The sequence below is a fragment of the Aedes aegypti genome, chromosome 1 (assembly GCF_002204515.2).
Source record: "Aedes aegypti strain LVP_AGWG chromosome 1, AaegL5.0 Primary Assembly, whole genome shotgun sequence".
Classification (NCBI taxonomy): domain Eukaryota; kingdom Metazoa; phylum Arthropoda; class Insecta; order Diptera; family Culicidae; genus Aedes; species Aedes aegypti.
Genome location: NC_035107.1, coordinates 30,411,626 through 30,439,054, shown reverse-complemented (window position 1 = coordinate 30,439,054; position 27,429 = coordinate 30,411,626). Strand labels below are relative to the sequence as shown.

At 37.7% G+C, this 27,429-nt stretch overlaps 1 protein-coding gene and 1 non-coding gene across 2 annotated transcripts; both read right to left on the bottom strand.

Annotated features, from left to right (window-relative positions):
* LOC5579034 (D-beta-hydroxybutyrate dehydrogenase, mitochondrial) lies at positions 1-27,416 on the bottom strand. The gene is made up of 3 exons (XM_021839300.1): positions 26,905-27,416; positions 26,495-26,706; positions 1-755 (listed from the first exon to the last, which is right to left on the bottom strand). The coding sequence occupies exons 1-3, from the start codon at positions 27,228-27,230 to the stop codon at positions 64-66; spliced, it is 1,230 nt and encodes a 409-aa protein (XP_021694992.1). The 5' UTR covers positions 27,231-27,416; the 3' UTR covers positions 1-63.
* Positions 26,737-26,809, bottom strand: Trnat-ugu. The gene has a single exon. It is a non-coding gene; the product is annotated as a tRNA-Thr (tRNA).
* Positions 27,417-27,429: the final 13 nt, after the last annotated feature.

Sequence of the window (27,429 nt, the reverse complement as noted above, 5' to 3'; positions counted from 1 at the left end):
TTTTTAAAATGGTAACTGATATATTGCATCTTGCTAGGAACATTGAGACACTTTGAATTTCGATCACAAACTGGCGACGATTCCTTGGCCCCGTCTGGACTCAGGCGTCCTGTACTCCGGCATGGCCACAAATCTCCTCACAAGCCAATCGCTGATGGCCGTGGGCGAGATTCTGAACAGGAAATGGTACATTCGATAGCGCCACGGTTCGCACTTGTACAGGGGCTTCGGTTTGGCATCCAGCAGGGCGTCCTCGAAGCATCTCAACACGGGATGATTGCCCGCCAAGCTTTGCACCGGCTTCGATCCGGATATGACCCGGAGATAGGCGTTGTACTCGTCAAAGTAGCTGCCGTAGAATTGAGCCTGCTCCTCGCTGAACCCGGCCTTCATCTGCTCGGCATATTGCTGCTGGTTGGCACAGATGTTACTCTGCATGACCAACGATCCCGGGATGAAGTTCACCACCGGAACGCCATAGCTGGACATCTCGATCCGCAGTCCTTCGGTCCAGTAACGGAGCGCCGCTTTGGTTGCCGAGTAGACCGAAAGGCCAGGAAGAGCTTGCAGCGAGCAGTGACTCGTCACGTTAATCACTCGACCACGCTGCTGCCTTAGAAGCGGCAGGAAGGCCTTCGTCATCTTCATCGTCCCCAGGAGATTCACGTTGATCTGCTGCTCCAGATGGCGCTCCAGTTGCCACTCGAACTCGCCGAAGCACATTACCCCTGCGTTGTTGATCAGCGCGAACAGTTCTACGGAAGGGACATGTCGTTAGATGCTTTCAAACTATTTTTCTACAGTCACTCCACAGTTATGAATGAGCTAAAGGTCACTTTCTTGAAGGAAGTTTAATTCAGTGCGCATCGTACCTTCGAGCTGTGTGTACACGAATTCTCTCTGCTCTTGGTTTTTCTTTAAAAACTACCTAAAGCAATAAAACAGTACTTTTCAGTACTATTTTTTCTACTAGTGATCCCTTTACGATCCTTGTTTGGACCCGTGCCTTCGATTTTTCGTTGTACCCGTTGGCGAAAGCTAGCGGTGGTAATCCTTCTTGGACACCGTCTTAAGAAAAAAAACCTCTTAGGAGGTCACGTCTTCCTCCGTTTATTAACTTAACATGGTATCAACAACAAACAAAAGGAAGGGTGAATCTCTGAATTCACAACTTCCTTCCAAAAAAGTGGGATTTAAAACTGTCACTAAACGAGGCAAGAATGGAAGAAAGGACGTTTCTCCGGAATGCGAACTTTCTTCCAAGGGTGAAATGAATAATGTTGATAATTGTATTGAAATGATGAAAAAGAGAATCCAATCTGGCATTGTTCGGAAAGGACTTTCCGAACCTGGAGGAAATTACCAGAACCCCACTCAGTGCCGTCGGTGCCAAAAGTGGGGTCATGGTACAAAAATTGCCGCATGGATGCTAAATGCATGATTTGATGATTTGCGGAGGTTCTTCTCACGCCAAGGATGTCTGTCCAGTGAAGGAAGATACCACAAAGGTTATATGCTCGAATTGCGGGGGCAATCATAAGTCAATTTTTTGGGCTTAGCCTTCGCGTATGCGCGTCTTTGAGGCTCGTGCCAGGCAGATGAATAGTAATATCCGTTACGATAACGGTCGTTTCCGGAATTTGCCTGGTAGAGTATCGAACAATACTAATTTTTCAGTAAACGATCCCTTGATTAGGAATCATACCCATCAGGAAGATCATAATCATGCTCATTCACAAACTAATTTTAATCATTCGGGTAGCCGTTCGAATCTTTTTATATCGAATGTATCTACCCAAGGAAAATCCTTTGCCGATATCGTACAGGTAATTTGAACTCCTCCCCTATTCATACTATGAGTACCCATTCTAATTGTTTCAAATCAAATGGAAAAACCCTGCTGCCACAGGAAACTTCTACTGCGCCTCTTCGTCTACCGAAAATTCTAACGGGAAATCATCAAATGTACCAACTTCAAGTGATATGTCTGCCCCGATTTTAATTTTCTAACTGAACAATTGAATCTAATGATTGATGCAATGTTCAAAGCCACCACTATGACTGAAGCAGTCCAAGTAGGTGTAAAATTTACAAATCAAATTGTTATTGGATTACGTTTTTCTAATGGATCCAAATAATAATTAAAGTATTTTAAATTGGAATGCCGGTTTTTTAAGTGGTAAAGAGGACGAGCAGTTTAATTTTCTTACAGCTAATAACGTGCATATAGCAGTTATTACTAAAACGTATTTGAAACCTGGATCTTAACTCAAAAGAGATCCTAACTTTTTTGTTTATCGTAATTGTAAATACTCGACAATCCCAAATTGGGAGACTGTCAGCCATCTTATAACAGTGTGGAAGAATCACCCGGAATGTGACTTACTTCACCGGAAATCTAACACTGACTGACTTGAGGCGATTGGAAGACTGACGGCCACATCGCGCACACACTAATATTGCGATCATAGCATACGCATGCATTACCGTCTCAGCTGTCAGCCAGTAAGGGGAAAGGTATTAAACATACGCATGTAAGGGGAAAGGTATTAAACATACACACCCCACAGTAATGATCGACTTGATGGGGCATGTGGCGGAGTTGCAATCATCATTCATAGGAGTATAAAACACCAACTGTTTTCGTCATTTGAAACCAGTGGCGCGGGAAGTGGGTAGGACAGGCAAGACATGTACTACGCACAAAAATAACTGGGTAGGACAGTCAAAGGATTGACCCATGATTCAATGAAAAAAAAAACGATATCAGCAGAAAGCTAAAAAAATAAATTAAACTTCTTATGATCATTATTATTATTATTAAATTGCAACTGATATTTTGTGGCACCATTTATAAAAAATATTAAGAGCAGATTATGACGAATTTTTGGTACAGAATTATCGAAAAAATCACAGTAACATAGTTGCTGGAGTCGGATGACTGGTGAACAGAAAAAAAATCATTGACTTTTTGCTGGTGATCCATTTGGTAGGGGGAGATCCCCCAGTATCGGACACTTAAGCCACTATATTCATAATTCGAAAAATATTGATTATGTGAGCTCGTGTTACCCATTTATGATAGATATTATCATTTTTATAGTGTAAAAAAACAAAATTTGAAAATATAACTATGAATTTTGGCGTTGCATTTTGATGATGTATTTTAGTACCAAATTGATCAATCTTGAAAGGTGGCACCCAATACCGGACACGATCTGGAAATGCCTCGAATTCTGTAAATTTGAACATTATTGTTTGTGTACACTATAGGAATAGTTTATAATTGCCAATTCAATGCATTTGCAACATTAACAAAAATAATTTGAGTTTTTCTTAGTTTGCAAGATGCTTATCAAAAACCTCTTCCATATATGATGAAAAATAGCACATTTTACGATGTTGTTCTGAATGTTAATTCTTCTTAATTTTATTGCATGTTTTATACCATGATCGACGGAACCCATAAAAAATGAAAGTATTTTGAGACACTAACGCAATAATTACAAAGATATCATATAACAAATCAAGCTGTCCGAAACTGAGGGACAGGAGGTGCTTAACGAAAATTGTAATTTGTCCATATTTAGTTCAATTATGATACAAAATACATTCATACTATCAAGTTAGGATTATGTTCGATCATGCTTGCGTGATCCAAAGTATTTTTTCATATTCAAAATAATTACTAAGTAGGCTCAAAATTAAGGTGATACGTCAATTTTTTAAAGATTTTCAAACTTTTCTACTTTTTTAAAAAGGCATGCATATTTCAAGGATATGTTATTCTACGCAAACATTAGTCTACATAATAGCTTTCTTTTCTACTAATACACCATCTTGATTAAACCATGATATCTCAATATTTCGACTTTGTCCGGTATTGGGTGCTGTCCGGCACTGGGGGATCTCCCCCTATTTAGAAATATATGGGAAATTAGAATAAGCTCACTGATTGCAAAGGCATGCAGTTTGATTTATTTTTGTCAATTTGCTTCAATAAAATTGATTTTAAAACAATATAAATATAAAGGATATTCTTATTTTTTTTAATATGAATGTTGAATCATTAAATGATCCGAAAGACAGGACTGGTAGTAGACTTCTTTTCAGAGACTTGGTCTCTATTTTAATGATAGTCTCTCAAGTATCAATTTTAAATGGTCTTTAAAGTCTCTTTTTTCCTTATTCTACTTGCATTGAATCGTGATGCAAAATTGTACAAGCTCCACAGAAAACATATCGAAACGAAATATAAATCATACATAGAATATTAAGTATGGGTTCAAATTCTTAAAGAATTTCGTATTAGAAAAAGCTTCGGGAATTATTATGGTGATTTTAATTAGTATACTTTCAGGGTATTCTACAGGGATTCTAAGGATGCTTTGAATAATTTCTCCAGAATTTCCTCCAGGAAATCTTTGAGAACTCTAAAGCTACTACCTCCAGTAATTTACTCAGGTAATACTTTGATGTTTTTTTTTTTCATAAATATCCTAGAATTTCCTCCAGATATATTTTACAAATCCTTCAACCAAAATCTCCAGTTGTTACTCTAGGAGATATTCCAAAGATTTCTACAGAATTTTTTTTTCGCGAAAATCCATAAACGTTATTTTCAGAGTGTTTGAAAAAAATAGCTTAAGGTTTTTTTTCGAGAAACCCTGCTAGATTTTCTCCGCCTGTTCATAAGGATTCCAAGAATTCATCCACGTTTCCTCTCAAAAAAAAAAAAAAAAATTCATGAGGGTTTCTTCGAACAAATCTTTTTTTTTTTAGGAATTTTTCCAGCATTTCATCCAAGTATGAATCCAAATATTTCTTTAAAAAATCTGGTGAATGCTTTCGACTGTGATGACTAATTTCTTTCTAAAGTTGTATCGGCTCTATCAGTCTTAAGGCAGCTAAAACGACTTTTGCTTCTACTTCTCCGACGTTTCGGCGTATTTTTTGCCTTTCCAAAAGCAACTGTGCGCGGGCGATTATCGCGTAGAGCTTTTATCGAAAAGCGTAGGTGCAGGCGAAAGCTAGTTTAAAAATCCCAGTGAAACATTTCGCAATACAGTGAGAGCCACGAAGAATGATACGCACAGATCATAGTGGGACGCCATTAGAAATTATAGACGGTCACAAGTCGAACAAGACACCAATACACACAACAAAACGCAGCCTTGAAGAAGGCGAAATATACGCCGAATACAGCCCTTGAAGAAGGCGAAATATACGCCGAAACGTCGGAGAAGTAGAAGCAAAAGTCGTTTTATCAGCCTTAAGTCTGATAGAGCCGATACAACTTTAGAAAGAAACTTTAAAAAATCTCAAAAACGCCCGTGCAATCTTCAAAAGTTTATTCAAATTTTCACACCAGTTAATGCTACAGCAACCTTTTTCGATAAATCTTCGATTAAAACTTACCCAAGTTTGATCAGAGGTGCCTCTATGATTTTCATTAGAAATGCTACGTGAATTCATTTTTCAGAAAAAAAATAAAATTTAGCATTTCCATGGAGACATTCCTTAAACAAAAAAATCAAAATTAACCACTATGGGCGGTTTCCATATAGAATGGCGGCCAAAAATATTTTTGCCGTCTCATGTTATATATATAGGAGTTGTGAAACAAATTTGATATTTTGTTTTCAATGAATATGTTTTCGAGACCAACTTTTGAAAAGGGCTTATAGCGAATAAATGCGTTTTTTACTAATGATGCATATAGGCCACTGATGTAATTAACGTTGTGAAAACCATTATAAATAATAAAACTTACACAATAATGATGATATGAATCATTTGGCGATATTCAATTATCTTCTAAATTAGTTTTAGCTGATATTAAAGAAAATAAGGCAAAAATATTGAAATAAGTCAATCAGCCATAACTAAAAAAAGTGCAAATATGTGCAGCTAAATTCTTCACGATCCTTTAGATAACATCTTTGAATAACTTGGAAATGATCTTTAGCCCGGAACAACTTGGGACAAAAAAGTATGGGATGTATAAAGTTTCAGTAAAAAATCGAATAAATTTTTGCAGTGTAGTCTCCACATTAACCTGAACTAAAGAACGTTTTTATATTTTGCTTTATTTTTCTAAGATAGCTTTTTTAGTAAGCTTTCGAATAGTGTATAAAAATATGTATGAAATATTACGATTCTTCAGTATATTTCAACCAACGTATACATTGTATTTGTACCGAATTCTTTGTTTTTCTCAAAAACTCCAACTTAGGCATACTGTAGCAATAACACTACAAAAAATCGTGCTCTAGTATTTCAGGAATTTCTTAATATAAGTGTTTGCTATGTATTGACATACCAGAAGAACCTATCAGAACAAGCCATTTTTTCGATTATTGGCCACCTGATCGCCTATAGTGCTAACTTAAGAAAACCTCAAAGAATAACAGGAAGAATTTTTCAGAAGCAATTGAGAGCCTTTGCTTAGATAAATCCCGGTTGAAAATTATATAAATCCTGAAATTTGACTATTTTAAAGAATATTCCTAGAAATTTCTGGAGATCAATAGCATTGAATTTTCGAAGACATATCGGCCGGGAATTTTGGAATATGTCTCAGGGAAATCGATTGATGCATAAAATCTTGTAGAGCTTTCTTGAAGAATGTTAATCCAAAGAAGGCCAAAATAACGATTAACCTTCCAGTCGTCGCGTGGTTGACCACCGTCAGAACCACCACGCTGTTATTGTGATCGAAAAGCGAGGTTATTTCACCAGTGTTGTACGAAATACAACAGCGCGACGACTAAAGTGTTAATAAACGCATTGTTCAGCAACAAATAAGCCTTACAAATGAGGTCACACCATAGTCAAATTTTCGAAAAATGGACAAAATATATAAAATTGCGTTGTATTCCTAATGTATTACAATGTTCAACTTACTAATATAATTATTTATCTCTATTTGAGTGGCTTATCGCCCTTGGCGAATTCATCACTAACTTACTAATATATAAAAACATATTGAATACAATAATAACTGATGCTTTCTCAATACAATTATTCAATTATGTTTAGAAAATATTTGGAATCAGTCTTCTGATAAAGGATTATTTTGAAAAACAAAAAGAGCACATTTAACATACAAATGGTTGAAATATACTTTATATTTCTATAATGCTTAATATATGGAAAAAAACGACAAATACTTAAAATATTAATCTTATAAAAATATTATATATGAAATAAATTAATTTTAGTATGGTTAGATGAACAATCAAATTAAAGTTTTAACAAGTTAAAGCTTATTATTAAATTCGATTAATCATTTCAGACTTTTTACTTTGTGAATAAACTTCATTTTTGACCAGCATTGACATAAATTTTCTCACTGTGCGCTATAAATAGCCGACTGAATTCAGCTCGCATCAGTACTGAACAGCAGCAGAAGTAATGCGCTTGTTCAGTTGTTGATCAGCATAGCACGTGTTGATTAGACATTGTTGAACAGAAGCTCAAGCATGATCAATGCTCAACTACAAGAGGTTTATATTGGGCACTGGAAATCTGATATATGAATTCAAGGATGGCGCAGATGGCAAGGTATACCGCTGACGATGGGAAGGTCTCGAGTTTGAATCCAGTATCCAGGTAATTATTGAAAGTGGTTATTAATTCATAGTAAAAGTGTACGCTGCATTTGATATGTACGGTGTTAGCGATTTTTAGTCATTTATTTGTTTTCAATTAATTTTGTGGCAGTTGAATAAAAGCTGAGATAAATGCTTATAAAGCGATTTTGAAGTTATAGAATAAAGTCAATAATACAACGACACGCTTTATAACTACTCCAAATTTGTGTGAACAACGCCTGAACAAAGGTTTCACATGAAAATAATTAAAATGTTGTTAAACATGATGCTGAATTAAACTGCAATAATGTTGTTTGTTAAATTAGCGTTGTTAAATCATCAATCCTTATTAGGCTAAGTGAAACCCTGAATAAACATCATTTCAATATATTATTACAGTCACTAAATGATTTGTAGCCCAATAATTTCGCCAGATTTGCTTGAACAATGTGTGCGTAGCAGCTGCAAAGTAATATAATAAAGCAACTAATCAGTATGTAGTTGTGAAAAATTGCTTAATAAATGATTATAAAATAGGCAAATGTTTCTTGGGAATGTATCAAAGAGTTTCTGGAGGATTTCAGATGATTTCTGAATGAATCTTTGGAGTTATCCTATTTATGTGGTTCTCCTTGGAAAAATCCAGGTTGAATTCTTGAGATAGCCTAAACAATTTTTTGGAGAAATTCCGTAAGGATATTCCTCAGAAAATAATAACTAAATGAACAGCTTTGGAAATTTTCGGAGTAATTATTTGACTATTCGGGCAAATACCTGAATAATTGCTGATGAAAATCATGAACAAACACATGCAGTAATACTTGTTGTAATGTTACGGGTAATTCTAAAAAAATCTTAGATCTTAGAGAAATGTCTGCTATTACTCAAACTCTTATCTCCAGGATTCAATTAGGTTTCGTTTTGTTTTTTTTTGGTTCCTGTCTCTTTTCGACCTTTTTTGGCTAGAGACCTCAAACCCGGAGAAAGAAGCTTTTTTAATCTTGAAGTAACGACTGGCATGAAAATAAGAAGGTTTGAACTAAAGGGGTATCAGTTACAAAAAACATGTTTTAATAAAATCAACTTTGAAGGCTTTTCAGCAATTTTTCATTCAACACTAATTGTATGGGAGTCAAAAAAAACAAGCCAGTTTTCTAAGAATTATTTATGAATATTTTTAAATGACCAAAATGTCACTTACATCACGTTTGCGTTTGAACCCCTCAAATATGGTAACTATCATTTTCCATTCCAGAGGAAGAAAAATTATTAGCTTCACTCTATACAAAATATATGCTTACGCTTGTCCTACCCACGGTTTCCAACGTGGATGCGCCTCTGTTTTTGAAACTTTAGGTGTTTCAGCTGAAACACAGCTTGTTAAATATACTTTCATATCTGCCTATTTGCTTTTTCAATGCTCTGGACAGCAGGGTCATTTGCTCCAATCTGACTTGCGAAAATTGACTCGCAATAAGTCAATTTTTGTTGTCATTGATGACTTCAATGCCAAACTTCGGTCATGGAATAATTCTCAAAGTAATTCTAACTGCAAACATTTATTTGATGCTCTTCAGTACATTTCTCAATTCAATACCCTGATAGCCCTACGTGTTTTTCCTCTTCTAGAAAACCATCTACGATTGATTTGGTCTTAACCGACTCTAGTCATCTTTGTAGCCAATTAGTTACTTATGCTCAGTGGCGCGGGAAGTGGGTAGGACAGGTAGGACATGTCCGACGCACAAAAACACCTAGGTAGGACAGTCAAAGGATAGCCCTACCCATTATTCAACACAAAGTGACGTCATTCCTACAGCATTTCTAAAGCCAGATGTACATGTTCTTGGACAAAATAGCCATCAGCATTGTTTGAAGTAGTTCTTTACAAATTACTAGATTGCATGGAGAACTATCAAGAAATTCTTAAAGAATCGTTGGAACAATTCATGGATTAACCCAAGAACGGTAGCATCGTGTACTGAGTAGACTCATCTAAAACAAAGCTTGCTTGTTATACACAGCACTAGCGTAGTGCTGCTGGCGATGGCTGGTGATGCTCTTGATTTCTCAGAAGCTGTTTACGATATGGTGAGCAATTATTACAGAACTCCCGAAGCACATTTTCCAGAAATACTTGGATAAATGACCGTTAACATTTTTGCAAGATATTAATTGTTGAATCCTTAGAAAGTGATTAGATCATATTTCGAATTATTCATTTAAAATAGAGTATTTTTCATCTTTTCTTCTTTCTGGCCACCTAACGGGGACAAATCCTACGTTTCAGCTGTTCTTCTGCGCATTGCCACAGTTATTAACTGATGGCTTACTTTTCTAATTGAACGTTTTTGCATGTGTCTATCGTGTGACAGGTACGAAGATACTCTATGCATAGGGAGGTCGAGACCTTTACGGAAAGATGGAAAAGATCCTCATTCGGATTTGTACCCATAACACTCAGCTTGGTCTTGCTGAATAGCTGCGTGTTCACCGCTACGGTTATCTAGGCCCTTAAAAATCGAGAATTTCTGAAAGAATTCTTGTCAGAAAAACTAAAAATGCTTGCATCATTGTTGGAGAAATTCCAGCAAAATATATGATGGAGATTCTGCACGTTGAATCATTTACCAAAAAACTTAAGCTTGATAAGTAGTTTTACATTTATAGCCCGGAAATTTCTAGATTAGGTAATATCTAGTTCACACCATTGCTATGAATCGCAAGACAAATTGAGTTGATATAAATTATCAACATATTTTCCAAAGACTTTTCAGTTGTGCGAATAGTACAACACGACTTTTTCTTTTTTGCAATATCCCGCAAAAACTTCTCAGTATTGATGCCTATTTTTTGCATATCTGAGTGACTTGCGATTCACGGCAGCACAGACATTATTAGTTTCTTCCTTAACAGGACTGATAGCGACTAAGAGTATTGAAAAAAGGAACTTTAGAAACCTCTTGCATGACAATAGAGACCTAAAGGAGACCAGAAAAGAAAAAGACATCAAACCATAGACCAATAAGCAACCAAAATAACAAAAAGAAACCTAATAGGAATCAGGAGATAAGATTGTTATTCTTACCAGACATTTATCTGAAAATATTTGAAAGATATTTTTAGGAATTCCTCATGACTTTACGACAAATATTACTGCTCGTATTCCTGTATGAATATCTACATTATTTCTCGGAGACGAACCAGTCAACGGCTGAAAGTCTCGATATCAAGAGGGTCTTGAGTCATCCAAGAATTTATCCAATGATTCTACCATACTTTTTTCTGGAAATTCCTCCATGATTCTCGTTTAGAACATTTGTAGGAGTTCAACCAGTATTTTCTCCAGGAATTTTTCAGGATTTCCACAGAATTGTCGTTCAAGATTTGTGTAAAATTCATTCAGGAGTGCTTTCAGGAATCTTTTGAAAAATGTCTCAATTCTTCTTTTTATTTATTTTGTATCTGAGGGACATTTCCAGCAAAATGCCATGATTTTTTTTTTTCAGAAATAATTAGTTTTGTTTTTATGTAGCTCAGGATGAATTTAAAAAATAAGTCCTTAAGTAACATCTGATGAACTCTATTGAGTTCTAGAGTAACCCTTGATTAACTCTTACAAGATTGTGTATAAAAACTTTAAAACTCTCGAGGAAATTGGACGATTTCCTATACAAATTGCGAATTGCCTACAGGAGTTTCTTGAAAACTATCAAGAAATTCTTTGGAAGAACTGCAGGATTGAACTTTGATGTTCTACAGCAATTTCTGAGGAAATGTAAATGAGTTTTTGTAGAAATTCATAAGAAAATGTCAGGAAGGATAACTATAGAAATTGGCGTTGGAATTTGTGTAGATCTTCTAGGAAAAATCTTTGAACAAAATCCTTCAAAAACCAATCTGGATTTCCTTGGAAAAACTTTTGTAGGAGTCTTTGGAAAATCTCCTGAAGTAACTGGGGCAATCCATGGACAACAAATAACTGGAGATATTACTGAGAATTACCTTCACCGTTATCCTCGTGAAATTAATGAAGCATCGGAGTCAGGGCCGAATTTACGGGGGGGTGCGAGGGGGCCAACGAAGTTTATGACTAGGTTCGAATGCAATTTATATATCTGCAGATCAAGTAATAGGACTTAATTATTTAATTATTTATTTTGAAAATTTCTTTGTCGATAAAATTGCAGACATGATAGCGTTTAAGTGCCTTGAATATAGGAACTTTAGAGAGCTCTAGCTTAAAAAATGGACCAAAAAAGAGAACAGACAGGAATCAAAAGTATTTTTCCAAAGATTCAGAGATAATTCCAAAGATAAAGTTATTAGTTTCTGTGGAATTCCTCGCATAGTATTTCTAAGGAATTTTCCAAGAATTTTGTTTCGGATATCTCATATATTCTATCTGGATTTTTACAAGAATACCTATAGAAATTACCCAGGAATTGTTTCAGATATTTTTCTAGGAAAGACTAAGTCGGGGTAATCCTGGAGATGAAATAACTGGAGGTGGATTTCTTGGAGAAAGTCCACTAAGCATCCTTTGCAAAATTGCTGAAAGAATTTCTAGGAGGATTGTTAGAGGAATCTGTAGAGAAAAAAATCTAGAGGGATCCCAGTATGAATCCCTAAAAGTATTTCAGTTGAATCTCTGGAATCAACACTAGAAGATTTCTTGAAGTTTTTTTCATGTAACATGAGAGAGGAAATTCTTGAAAAACCTGCTGAAAAGCTCCATTAAAGTATTTGATTTTTTTTTCTCTGGAGCCCGTAGAATTTTGCATCAGGACTCACTGCAATCTTAATGAGGGAAACAAAATACTTGAAAGAGAGCATTTTGATTAAAATAGATTACTTAGAGATCTTACATTAAAAAATAGAGACTATTCAGAGACTTTCATTGAAATAGATACCTACCCAACAAACATTACTAGTTGAATAACAGTTCAACTCAAAACTGTTGAATAAATCTGTTTGTCCAACATTTTGAGTATTAAACATGAAGAATTATTATTATTATTGTCTTTATTTAAGAGATTTTCAGCCTTAGGCTGGTTCATCTCGAAGACATGAAGAAAATAAGCATAATTTGAATTTAGGTACCTATAAGAAAAGAATTATCAAATGAATTTTGTTCTTGACGAATAAGCCCCAAAAAACATTGAATTTAACCTGTTAACATATAAAATCTACTAAGATGTATTAAGTATATAAAAATGCATTATCTACATTAATTTAAATTTCAAATTGATTTACGCTCATAGGGGATTACAAGTATTTTTAACGCCATAAAATAGTTTGAATCTGGTCATGAACACCTTATAAAACATTACAAATATCTAGTCTATGCTAAAGTATCGAAATGTTTTTTTTTTTTTTGGGAGAAGGCCCCCACAAGATCAGAAGAAGTCCCTGATTGGAGTGATTAAGGATTGGAGAATTGGTAAAGGAATTTGAAGAGGAATTTTTGGAGGGATCTCTGAAGGAAGCCCCTGAAAGTAAGCAAGAAAGAAAACACTAGCAAAAATCCTGAAGCTCTTTCTCGAGGAAACTGAAAAAAAAATCTTAAAAGCCAGTGAAAATGACGCGTAATAATCTTCGAAGTTTTCTCTAGAACCTTTAAAATTTGGCAGCAGGTTTCACTATAGAGACTTTAGAGACCATTTTTGTTAAAATACAGACTTCAGAGAACTTTCGTCAAAAATAGTGACTTTTCAGGGACTTGCATTAAACAGAACAAGTTTCTTAAAAGAGATCTGCTACCAGCTCTGCTGCAAGTTTTGTTGATGTACAACGGGATATTTTATTTCAAAACTCTGCGAAGAATTCAAAGAAAAAAATAGATTCATCGCATTTTGATGTTTTTATAAGGAAATTATAGAACAATATCGCCGGCTTTTGAGTTTCGCGGTTTGTTCTAGTTTTTGCCAAGTCTGTCTAAGTGAACAGGCTCGAAAAGGGATATAAATTTCGATTAACTAATGATTCATTAATTAGGTTGAATGATCTTGAAGCTTTCTCAGTCCTGTGGTAATGACTTAAACAAAAACAGGAACTTTCAATTTTCTTTCAAGGATTCCATAAATTTGAAAATTTTCTGGACTTCCTTGGACATAAAGATTTTGCTAACGTTTGTCCTACCCATGGTTTTGAATGTGGACGCGCCTCTGCCATGCTGATTTTGATTCTGATCATGTTCCTGTTACGTTTCAAATATCCCATGAAGCGATTCTCAATCCTATCAGCTCCACTTTCAATTATTATCGAGCCGACTGGAATATATATGAAACATATTTATTAACTCTAATCAGTGTTGTGAAAAACTCAATTTCTCACAACTCACGCTTGAGATTTTTCATGTGTGAGTTGTCAATCATGCAACTCAGCAGTCAAAAAATCATGGATGAGTTGGCTCACCTTTTTGACTCATTGTCTCGTATTTCCACAGTTTACTCACACACGGCAATCATTTCTTGTTAGTCTGGTAAAATTATGTTAATCCTTTCTAATGTAAACAACAACATTCGTGTTTCACGAATTTTTGCCGGGTTTTGCGACTGAATCATTTTTTACGGTTTGAGTTGATTTTGCATCAAAATCTCAAGCGTGAGATTTGCGAAGCAGATCTCTAATGAGTTTACTCTCACGGGAGAGCGTATTGATTGAGATTTTGAGTGTGAGTCTATAAATACTCGTGCCTATTCTGCGCGGCGTGTGAGGTGACACGAGTCGAATGAGGTGACAATTGTCGACTCGCTCCCATTTGATTAACATTAGTCGTCTCACGTCACTCGCGGTGAGAGCGACTCGTCTCGACTCACACGCCGCGCAGAATAAGCACAACTGACTCTAATCTTGATGTTAACATTTCTTTGGAAACTAAACTTGATATTGACAATGCTTTTGAAACTTTAACAAATTCCATTGTTGAAGCCAGGAGCATTGCAATTGTGAAGTAAAATTTGAATCCGTTATTATAGACGATGATCTTAAACTCTTGATCCGCCTTGAAACGTGAGGAGAAGGCAATTTCAACGCAGTCGCAATCCTGCTATGAAAATTGTATGGCAGGATGTTCAGAAATAAATCAAGAAACGTTTCTCACAATTAAGAAACAAAAAGTTTGAAAAGAAGATTTTTCAATTGAACCCTGGCTCTAAGCCCTTTCGGAAATTATCTAAAATTTTGAAAACAACCTCAGAAGCCAATACCGGCATTGAAAGGGGAAAACAAATTATTACTAACTAGTTGCGAAAAAGCTCAAAAACTTGCTATGCAGTTTGAAAACGCGCACACAATTATAATTTAGGACTTACTACAGTGCCTTCCCGATTTTGGCAACACTCGTTTTTGTCTACCCCCGATTTTAGCAACACCCGTTTTTGGCAACATTTTTTTCCCGATTTTGGCAACACATAGAAAAATATTTTCAATTGATTATCAACTCTCGAAAACTTATTCAAACAGACTCAAGTCAAAAAAGTATACAAACTTATTTTATCGATTCTACGTGATTCGCAGACGAAATTCTACACATTTTGCTCTAAATCAACTCGATTTTTTACTTTTGGAACGTTTACTTTCTGGATTTCCAAAACGACGAAAGTAAGATTTTCAACTTTCGCTACCTAACCACTACTTTCGCCGCTCCGCTGTATGGGTGACAAAGTGACTTAACCACGAATCGAAACAAAACACTACTTGAGTCGATTTTACACAGGTACAAAAACGTCGAAAGTAACTGAATAAATCGGCTTATCATTTTGTAATAATTTTTTTGTGGGAAATAACAGGAACTCCCCAGTTTTTTTAATGCGAGCTTATTGTATGCAAAATTTAAGCAATGTACACGGCGGAAAAATGTCAAAAAGGTGATTCATTTTAAAACAGTTTTAGAAGACAGGTTGTGATTCTTCTGAATTAATTTTCTCAAAACCGTATGGAAATTACTTACGTCGATTTGAAAAAGTAATCGAGAACTACTGAAACCTAACATTTTGAGTTAAAACAAAGTGAAAATAAGTCAAAACGGAAATGGTGGTGTCCATTGCTAGCTAAGAAACGTAATGTGGAATGGAATGTACTTATGAGTAGAACTTGCATATTTCAAAGTTATTGTGAAACGTATAGCAGAAATCTTATAAAGCAGGCAAGCTGTATACATTATTGCTACCTAGTTTAATAGGCATAATTGATTCTATAACATTCCCCAGAAAACCGTTCCCCCGAAAACCATTCCCCAGAATTCCATTCCCCAGAATGCACCATTCCCCAGAAAGCCATCCATTTGAATATCCATTTTTTTTTCTTTTTTTAATTATTGCTTTGCGTGAGTCACTTATGTGGGGGCGCAGATTGCCGTAGCGGTAAACGCGCAGCTATTCAGCAAGACCAAGCTGAGGGTCGTGGGTTCGAATCCCACCGGTCGAGGATCTTTTCGGGTTGGAAATTTTCTCGACTTCCCAGGGCATAGAGTATCTTCGTACCTGCCACACGATATACGCATGCAAAAATGGTCATTGGCATAGTAACTGTGGAAGTGCTCATAAGAACACTAAGCTGAGAAACAGGCTCTGTCCCAGTAGGGACGTATCGCTAGAAAAGAGGAAGAAGAGTCACTTATGTGACAGGCTAAGGTCTGATGTGACAAAGCAAATATGTAGGCAGGAGGGTTAGGGACATTGGCGTAAATACGGGGGGATAGGGGGGTCTAAGCCCCCCCTAGAAAAGTTCAAGCCCCCCCTAGAAAAAGATATCTCTCATGCTAAGGTCGCATCTTGCTTAAGGAATTTATTTTATCGAATGGGTCAAGCCCCCTCTAGGTTTGAGTTTAAGTGACGCTAATGGTTAGGGACATAATGAACACACGGGGCGAAATGGACACCCCCTTACTCTCTGGGAATATGCATATTTCAGCAAAACTTTATAAACTGTACGAAATCTGTTTTGACGGTATAAAATTTGTCCTCTGAAATTCTACTATATTTTTTTTCTCAGCTTCAAATTAGTTTATAAGCAAAGCAGAGGAAGCGGTGGATTTATTTTAGAGCAAAGAAACATATTTCCATTCTATGTAAAATAATCATTTACCTAGTTGTCCAATATGCCCCTAATCCCCCTATTCATGAGTATTTTGCATATTATTATAATACAACCTTCTTTTAATACATTCCCATAAAATATACAGACTATATGTTTATTTTTGCATATATAGTGATGCACCCTTCTTTCAGTATTATCTCATTAATGATATAGGCAAAATATATCGATGGAGAGCCTATAGCAAAAGGTCACTTGGCATAAAATAATTTGGTATAAAGCCATTTGCCATCCAGCCATACTTATGCTCCTTCTTTTCAAAAAGGATGTTCTTCATGTCATGCCAAATGGTCATTGGCCAAATGACCATTATATCAAATGGTCCTTGATCATTTAATCACTCATGCCAAATGCCTTCTTGCCATTTGGTATCCTTACGGAAAATTTTGTCTATATCGTCAACAGGATAAGACTGAAAGAAGGGTGTATCACTATTTTGTGCAAAATTAAACAAGTCATTTGTAATTTAGACTTGACGCAAAGAAGGGCGTATCATTTTATTGTGCAGAATAGTAAGTTTTTATTCTGCCGAGTTTACGTAATCATTATAACGGAAACGTATAATATGATACTACGAACGTCTTTATTCTAATCGGTGTAGCTCTAAAAAGTAAGAGATGATGCGCCTTCTTAAAACATTGATGAAAAGCTGCATACATCACTACATTTGATAAAAATTGGACATACATGTGAAATTATACATTTGGAATCTACTATACCGAAAGAAGGATGTAGCTCTATTTTGTGCAGAGTAGTGATGAGTTGTATATTCTTTTAAATAAATATTGGATATTGTGTTTCCCCATAGACTGATCTATCAGTTTTCATAAGTGCCAATAAAAGTGAAACTACTGTGATAGTTCATTTGCAAATGAAATTTGAATTATGCGTAAAGTGTTCATAATTAGCAGCACCAATGCTAATCTTCTCATGTACCATCAGTGCACCAGTATGTTGTTCCAGTCCACTCATGTTCCTGTAGCCCGCTCACGAGTTTCAAAAGTAAGGTAATTTGAGTAAATACGCAAAAGATTGTCCACAGTATAATTCAATTTGTCGATTTAAATCGTCTAGTGGCTATAGTTTCCATATTTATTTTGTTTAAACTTATCTTTTTTCGGTGTGAGCGGGCTACTGGTACATGAGCAGATACTGGTGCACTGATGGTACTTGTAAACAACTTTGTATGGAGTTTAATTTTCAAGTTTTTTAAATAGATTATTTCAAAACTTTAAAGTAGGTATATAATTTTCTGGGGAATGGTCCATTCTGGGGATTGGTTTTCTGGGGAATGGTTCATTCTGGGGAGTGAAATTCTGGGGAATGGTACATTCTGGGGAATGAGATTCTGGGGAATGGAATTCTGGGGAATGGGTTTCGGGGGAATGGTTTTCTGGGGAATGTTATAGAATCGGCATAATTGTGTGGTTTCCTCCTTCCCGTCGCATTTATCCAATATAGATATTTCGAAATTATCTATAGCAATCTAGACCAGATTGACGCTTGTTCACATCTTCAACTGTAAAAAGTTTCTCTGACCACATCCTTGTAACAGGAAGATAACTTATGATAACTTATGATCTCGCCCTAAAAGCCATTGGTAACCGCTACACACTCGGTACTTGTTTTCAAGTAAATGAAAGAACCAGGATAAAAACTATAATCACTGGGAGAAGGAAGAGGATCTTCTCTTCATCGTAGCATTATTAAATAACTTGTACATACATTCGTTTGCTCAGTAACATCAAGCTACACATTTAATAACTGATAGCGTTTAGGGCGACATCATGAATCAATCGAGATTTGGATGCTTATTATAAACTTTTGCAAACGCCTCTATAATTTAAAAATTCATTAAAAAGAATTCCTTTTTTTAATAAACGTTGCATTACACATGCACATTACATTATGCAAGAAAAAGAAAAAAGTAATGATTATACCTTTTTTCTACTAATTTCACAAAATATAAGCTACATTCTTCCTGCCATATTACATAAAATCCCGTAGAAATTAAATCGAAAATTGTATCCCTATTGTATCGATTGTATTTTCACCAGAAGTATCCATTGGTGGAAATTTTGAGAAAATTCATATGTGCCAAAGAATTTACAGTTCCTTCAAGAATAACTTAAAAAAAATTAACGATATTCTTGTGAATATCGAAAAGAAATTCATGTCTCGCATAATCTGGGATAACGCCCTAAGAGCCATTGGTAACCACTTGTGTAGCTCGTTGTTTCTGAGCAAATGAATGAATAATCATCTAAACCAACACCACTGGCAGATAGAGAATGATCCTTCCTTCACCATACCGTTGATAAATAACGTGTTATTCCATTAAAATGCTCAGGAACGACGAGCTACACTCATGGTTACCAATGGCTTTTAGGGCGAGATCATAAATTATGCGAGATGTGAATCAAATGAAATTTGAAACAACAGCAAAACTTTCAACAATTTCCACTCATATTGAATTCGAAAATTACTCTTTATGTTGCTTCAACAATTCCAGCACAAATTACTTCTTAAACATGATATTTTTTTCAGAAATTCCTCCCAATCCTCTGATTATTCATTTTGCTACTCTCAGCAAAATATTTACAGAATCTCAGCAAACGAATATAATGCTTGATGAGATATCGCCATTAACTCTGTTTCTGGGTGAATGGCGGTCTCGATAAGAAGCATTGAAAAAATACAATGATACAAAAAAGGCGTGTAGTATTTTTTACGGACCTTACTGTAAATATTTGATGGATAGCATTTATCCTCTTTTTTCTATTAATTCCTGACATAACATTCCAACTGTGATAACCTTTATTTTCAGCATAGTAATTTATATGACCTTTCCCTTTTTTAAACTTAAAACCTTGTTCTTCACAAAAGACGTGTGATAGCCAATATTGCACTTTTTGGTCAGGAAATCCCAAAAATAAACCCACTCAAATGGATCCTGTATTCGAAATCTGCTACTTTCAATATTGTCTTGTTTTAAAGTTGCACATCACTCTAGAACAGTCGTAACTGGCAACTGAAAGTAATACCACAAAGAAACAGACGTAACACTTAGAACAAATCACGATCAAAATCATAGTCGCGAAATCATGTACGCCCAATGCTGAAAACACTGTAGTTGGCCGATGGACCAACAACAAAAACGACTCGAGCGCTGCGGGTGGTTGATTGACCACCTACCCAATATTTGAATCGATCGTAAAAAAGTTGGTCGATGGACAGCGATGAGAGTGTGACGTCTGCTTGTCTGTGGTAATACCACGCTTGTACTATGTACAACAAGTGTGCTTTTCAGATGATTCATTTAATCAGTGGATGAGGTATATGCTTTTGGTTCAAAAGCTGAACTAGAGAAGGCTCCCAGACATTGTTGCCATGCATTTTCTGATACTTTTAGAGATTGAAATGATGAAAAACATAAGCATTTCAAATTTCTCGATTTTGGCAACATCCCCATTTTGGCAACATACAAATTATACCGTGTTGCTAAAATCGGTAAGGCACTGTAGTTTACTGATTTGGAAGAAGTGAGAACTATTATCAAAAAAATCAAAAATATGAAAGCTTTTCCTGACAAATGGAAAAATGCTAAGGTTGTACCAATTTTAAAACCAGACAAAAATCCTGCAGAAGCTTCTAGCTATCGTCCAATCAGTTTGCTTTCCTCCATCAGTAAACTTTTTGAAAAGTTCATTTTGAACAGAATGATGATCCACATCAACGAAAATTCAATTTTTGCCAATGAACAGTTCGGATTCCGCAATGGACATTTGTAGATCATAGTAGCAGTTGCTAATCAAAGCAACAGTTGACCAACTGTCTTATGATATAAATAGCTGTAATCGTCATACTTTCTTCATTCTTCAATAAACCTTCAAACAAGAAACATCAAGCTTTCAATAGGTTATGGGCCCAGTCTCGCCCACTGGAGAAAATTGAAGCAACCGAATTGAAAAGTCCTGAAGAAGCACAAAACGGACGTTTTGGAGAAACTTTTTTCACACCTGGAGAATTCAAGAGTTTTCGAAACAGTGAAGCCCGTTTTTACAAGCAAGATGGCCACCAGTGCGAAAAAGGCTGGTATCGTCCAGTTTGCAGGAGAAGGATTCGATACATGGAAGTTCCGTGTCGAAACCCAGCTGGCAGCTCAAGGTGTAAGGGAGGTTTTGACGAAAAATCCACCAGAGGATACGGAAACCGAAGCTGTGAAAAAGGCGTTCATGGACCAGGATGATAAGGCGAAGGCGTTATTGGTCAGCTTTCTCGCGGACAGTCATCTGGAATACGTCCGGGATAAGCAGACGGCAAAGGCCATGTGGGAGTCGTTGGCCAATACGTTCTCGAAAAAGGGATTTGCGTCACAAACGTACATTCGTCGATCCCTGGCCTTACTTCGGATGGAGGATGGAACGGCACTGGCGGACCACTTTCGACGATTCGATGAGCTCGTGCGGCAGCTGAAGGATGCTGGTGCAACAGTGACAGAACTTGATCAAGTGAGTCAACTTTTCATTTCGTTGCCGGCCTCCTACGATGTTGTAACAACGGCAATGGAAAATCTGGCAAACGACCAAATCAAGCTGGACATCGTGAAGGCTCGCTTACTGGCGGAAGAAAGAAAACGAGCAGGACGAGATTTCGCTGCAATCAATGGATCTGAAGGAATGGTCCTAGCAACGAAGACCACGAAGGTGTCTGGTGGACGTCAGAAGTTTACTGGAAAGTGCTTTGGCTGCGGTGAATTTGGGCACAAGCGTGCGGCGTGTCCCAATGGCAATAATCGTGTTCGAGCTCAAGCAGTGGATGTTCTGGTAGACCGTGAAGTGGCTTTGGTTTGTCCCGACGACTCAAAAAAATCGACGCAGCTGGAATGGATTCTCGACTCTGGGGCAAGCAGGCACATGGTGAACTCGGAGAAGCTTTTTTCAACGGTGGTGATGCTAGAAAATCCTGTCACGATCGACAGCGCCAAGACTACGGCTTGCATGGAAGCAACGAAGGCAGGAACCGTAAGAGGAAAGGTGATGATCGACAATGGTAAACTAACGTTAAAAATCGGCAGGGTGTTGTACGTACCCAATCTCCAATTCAATTTGCTTTCGGTTGCGGCACTGTTGAAGGTTGGCGTTCAGGTGAGTTTTTTACCTGATCGAGCCATTCTGAGCAAATTCGGAGAAGTTATTGGAGAAGCTAAGATGCGTGGAAACCTATTCTACTTAACGATGGATGTGGAACCCGAGTCGGCTTTGGTGACTGGTCAAGCACAGCAAGAAACTGGAGAAATGGAATTATGGCATCGGCGGTATGCACACTTGGGGTATCCAAACGTGAAAAAGCTGCAGCAGTTCAAAATGGTCCACGGAATGACAAATTTTAAGGGAGGTGTTGAGAAGTTTTGCGAAACCTGTGCGGAAAGCAAATTGGTCCGTTTACCTTTCAATGGATCCAGACCAGTAACAACGAGGCCGTTAGAGAGAGTCCACACAGATGTTTGCGGAAAAATAACTCCAGCCACGCACGATGGGTTCCAGTATTTCGTCACATTTGTGGATGATTTCACCCATTTTGGTGTGGTATATCTGATGAAGACCAAAGACAATCTATTTGAGTATTTCAAAGCGTTTGAAGCCATGGCAACAGCAAAATTCGGAGTCAAGATTGAAAAAATCCGTTGCGATTTGGGACGTGAGTACTTCAGCAACCAGCAACTGAAGTATTATGAACAACAAGGGATACAAGTGGAATCAACAGTTGGATATACACCGCAGCACAACGGAGTGGCCGAACGGTTCAACCGAACTGTGACTGAGAAGATGCGTGCGTTACTGGTACAGTCTGGAGCGCCAAAGTACCTATGGGGCGAGGCGGTGCTGAATGCGGTGTATGTTGCGAATCGAAGTCCAACAGAGGCCCTAAAGGACAAAACGCCTGCTGAAATGTGGCATGGTGAAAAGCCAAAAGTGGAGCATTTACGTACATTCGGATGTTTGGCGTTCTCTTGGATTCCGAAGCAGAAGCGAAGTAAGCTCGATCCTTCTGGCCAACGGTGTGTAATGCTTGGTTATGCACCGTGTGGATATCGACTTTGGAACCAAACAACGAGGAAACAATTCGTAGCCCGAGATGTCAGTTTCAATGAAGAAGAGTTCCCGTTCAAACAGTCACAGGTCAAAAGAAGCACATCACCTCAAGTTATCTCTCTGATGATTCCGGAAACACAAGAGAAAGAGGGGGTAGCTACGCAAGAAGTTGTTGACGTCCATCCCAGTATGCAAGCTGAAATCGAGGAAGTGGTGGCCCGTCCAATTGTGGCTCCCATTGGCGTTGATGGTGATCGTATAGAAGCAGCTCAAGATGATGACGCAACATTCGAGGAATGTGATGACGATTCAATTGAGATGGAGGAACTAGCATCGGCACTCCCGCCACAACATGAAAGGGGTAACTCTCAGAACGAGACTACTCCAAGGACCAGTGGTCGGGAGTACCAGGTTGGTTCAAAGATTTTATTACTTCATATGGAGCATTTTCTGCTGTAGACCGTTCCCCTCAGGTTCCTGCTACTTTCGACGAAATTACTGATCATCCCGAACGAGAAAAATGGCTCCAAGCAGTAGGAGAGGAATTGGCAGCACTGGCGAAAAATCAAACCTGGGTGGTGGTACAGCGCCCTGAAGCGGTTGTTCCTGTTCCAAATAAATGGGTTTTCAGCCTAAAGACGGACGCCGAAGGAAAACCAATTCGCTACAAAGCAAGATTAGTGGCGAAGGGATGCGTGCAGCGGAAAAACATCGATTACGACGAAACATACGCCCCGGTAGCTAAACTGATTACGATCCGTACAGTTTTAGCTGTCGCAAACACTAGGGGAATGGAGATCCACCAAATGGATGTGCGGACAGCTTTTCTCAACGGAAAATTAGAAAAGGAAGTATATATGAAGATACCAGACGGAGTTAAAGCACAACCAGGAGAAGTTTGTCTATTGAAGCGTTCGTTGTACGGATTGAAGCAATCTCCAAGATGTTGGAACACACGATTCAACAAATTTCTGGAAGAGCAGGGATTCATCCGATCGCGTTACGATTACTGTCTGTATGTAAAACACCAAGAAAGCGGCACAATCTACATCGTAGTATACGTGGATGATTTGCTGATCGTTGCGAAGAAGCTGTCAACTGTATTAGCAATCAAGAAACTTTTCAAACGTGAATTCGACATGGCTGACATGAACGAGTTGCATGATTTTCTGGGTATCAAGATCAATCGAGATCGCCAACAAGGAACCATGAAGTTATCACAACAAGGATTAATCGAGAAGATACTACACCGGTTTGAAATGAGCAATTGTAAGCCCTGCAAGACGCCTGCTGAAACCAAACTGCAGCTGAAGCGAAGTAATAGCCGATGTGAGCATCCTTACCGCGAATTAATTGGATGTCTCATGTATCTGATGATGGGCACTCGTCCGGATTTATGCTTCATTGTCGGATACCTCTCAAGATTTCAAGATGCAGCAAGCGAAGAGCACTGGAACCAAGCGAAACGAGTTCTCAGGTATATTCAAGGAACGCGAAATATGGAATTAGTTTATCGTTGCAGCCGAAATAACGTTCCTGTGACTGGATTCGTGGATGCCGATTATGCCAATGATGTAGAGGATCGAAAGTGTGTTTCTGGATACCTGATGAAGGTGTTTGGAAGCACGGTTGCTTGGTCTTCGAAGAAACAGCAAGCAGTAGCGATGTCATCAACCGAAGCAGAGTATATAGCCATGAGCAGCTGCGTCAGTGAATCCATATGGCTGAGCGGATTAATGGGTGATCTAGGAGAAGTGAAACTGATTTACCCTGTTCCGATTTTCGAGGACAACCAAGGCGCTATAGCAATGGCAAAGAAAGAGGAAACAAAGAGAGCGAAACATATCGACGTAAAATTCCATTTTATTCGAGAAGCCGTAACAGCAGGACGAATCCAGTTAGTATACACTCCCACCGATCAACAAGAAGCAGATATACTAACAAAGTCACTAGCGGCCCACTCATTCTTAGCCTTACGAGAAAAAATAGGTTTAGAAATAAGCAACTGAGAGGGGGTGTAGATCATAGTAGCAGTTGCTAATCAAAGCAACAGTTGACCAACTGTCTTATGATATAAATAGCTGTAATCGTCATACTTTCTTCATTCTTCAAACAAGAAACATCAAGCTTTCAATAACATTCGACCACTCATAAACTCTTACGTGTAACAAATTTGATCCGTTCCAACAAATCTGAAGGCTACTCTACTGGTCTTGCTCTTCTAGACATAGAAAAAGCATTCGACAGTGTTTGGCATGAAGGTTTGATCGTACAATTAAAAACAAATTTAATTTTCCAACATACCTACATTGTTAGAATAATTCAAAGTTATCTGTCAAATCGTACTCTTCAGGTTAATTATCAGAACTCCAGATCTGAAAGACTTCCTGTAAGAGCTGGTGTTCCCCAAGGCAGCATTTCGGGACCAATAGTATACAATATTTTCACATCTGACTTACCTGAGTTACCTCAGGGATGTCAAAAATCCTTGTTTGCTGATGATACAGGCCTCTCCGCCAAAGGACGAAGCCTGCGTGTCATCTGTAGTCGATTGCAAAAAAGTTTGGATATTTTTTCTTCATACTTGCAAAAATGGAAGATTTCTCCTAATGCTTCCAAAACTCAACTAATAATATTCCCACATAAACCAAAAGCATTTTATTTGAAACCTTCAAGTAGACATGTTGTCACGATGAGAGGTGTTCCAATAAATTTGTCAGTTAAGTATCTAGGGCTCATGCTAGATAAGAATTTAACTTTCAAAAATCACATTGAGGGCATTCAAGCCAAATGTATGTAAAAAATATGTAAAATGTCTCTATCCAGAAAATCAAAACTTTGTCTTAAGAACAAGCTTTTGATATTCAAACAATTTTTCAGACCAGCCATGTTGTATGCTGTACCAATATGAACTAGCTGTTGTAGTGGTTGTAGTACCAGGAAGAAAGCTCTGCAGAGAATTCAAAATGAAATTTTGAAAATGATTCTGAAGCTTCCTCCCTGGTATAGTACCAATGAGTTACATAGAGTATCAAACGTTAAAACGTTGGAACAAATGTCAAATAAAATAATCAATAATTTCAGGCAAAAATCGTTACAATCTTCTATTGCAACGATTAATGCGTTATATATTTGGGTTAAGTTAGGTTAAGTAAATTGAAAACGTGTTTTTTTTTCTCCTAAAAGCAGGTGAAATCAACTCACCTGTAAAAAAATCTGAACTGCTACGGCAAATGAAATGTAATATGATGTTAACAAAATGTTAATAAAATCTTAAATTTGTTTTACCGAATTAGGATGATAGTGTTGTTTAATTACACAGAACACCTAGATATAAGAAATGAATGTAATGTTTGGAATTATACTAATAAAGAAATTAAAAAAAGTGAAGTTTGATTAAAAATGCTCAAAAGTTTTTTTCTTTATGAAAATGCTCAAAAGTGTTTAGCTTCCTTGACCTTGTAAAAAGTTTAAAACTAATAGGTTATCGTCACAAATAAGTAAACATACATACATTCAGAAAAATAATGTATTTCACAGCGAAAAAAAAAATTAAATATATGTTTTACGCTGTGAAACAAAAATTTTTGCCTCGGTGCAGATAAAATGTTATTTGCATGATTTCCATCTAATTAATCCAACACTGATCCATAACTGTGGGGCGACTGTACCTATACTGATTGATTGATCCTTAAGTTCTCTTACCGCATTCCGGTTTGGACTTCAGGAAGTCCTTCACCTTCTTCCTCGCGCACATGATCCTCTCCTCGAGCGTTATGTCCAGCTCCTCGAGCAAAATCATCCGTCCGCACTTCCCGTCCAGCTCCTGCAGCATCCGGGCCCCATCGGAATCGCTTTTCAAACATCCGGCAAAGACGACAAATCCCATCCGGTGGCACATTTGCGCTATGTTGAATCTACAAAAAAAGGATCAAAAAGTTATTCTCTGCCTCCTGTGAGAATCGAACTCACGACCGCTGGTTTACAAGACCAGCGCTCTGCCATCTGAGCTAAAGAGGCGGACGATGCTTGTGGTCTCTCAAAGCGTCACATAAGCTCGCTCTCCCCCACTACTCAAACACTCTCAAACATATGTTTTATGCTCTCCTACTCACCCTAACCCGGAATCGCACCCGGTCACAATCACGACCGAGCGCTCGCTGAAGGTCCGCTTCCGGCGTTCGCGGTTCTCCAACAGCAGCAGCAGTGAACCGGCCGCCACCGTTGTCAAGCCCACGTATTTGAGCACATCGCTGAGTCCGCCCCGCTGCAGGATACTCATCGCTCCGAAAGCACCACTTCCCACACAAAACAGCGCTTCCACGGCCAGGGACAGGATAATCGAATTACCGCTGGAAGACGGCGACGGCGATGGATTTGCACTGGTGAACGACGCAAGCGAAGACGAAGAGACCGACGATTGAACTGCTAGACTACTCATCCGCGCGAAAAGTGTAAAAATTCCTCCGGCCACTCGTTTTGGAAGTCAAATTTTTGACACGGGATGCTGCTTTTTTTTTGTTTCAAGGGGAAACGTACAAACACCGGGTCAGGGCATGCTGAGATGTTTTATTTATTGGTGATGTTTCTGCGTTTCTTGTGCCTTTCCATTCGACTTCGGGAGGAATTATCATTTCATT

Bases quoted from the DNA above. Each gene is read 5' to 3' on its own strand.
- LOC5579034 (XM_021839300.1), bottom strand. From the start codon at position 27,230: ATGAGTAGTCTAGCAGTTCAATCGTCGGTCTCTTCGTCTTCGCTTGCG. The intron at 26,707-26,904 runs GTGAGTAGGAGA...CTTTTTTTGTAG, and splicing joins GGGTGCGATTCCGGGTTAGG to ATTCAACATAGCGCAAATGT. The intron at 756-26,494 runs GTAAGAGAACTT...TCCCTTCCGTAG, and splicing joins GAAGTCCAAACCGGAATGCG to AACTGTTCGCGCTGATCAAC.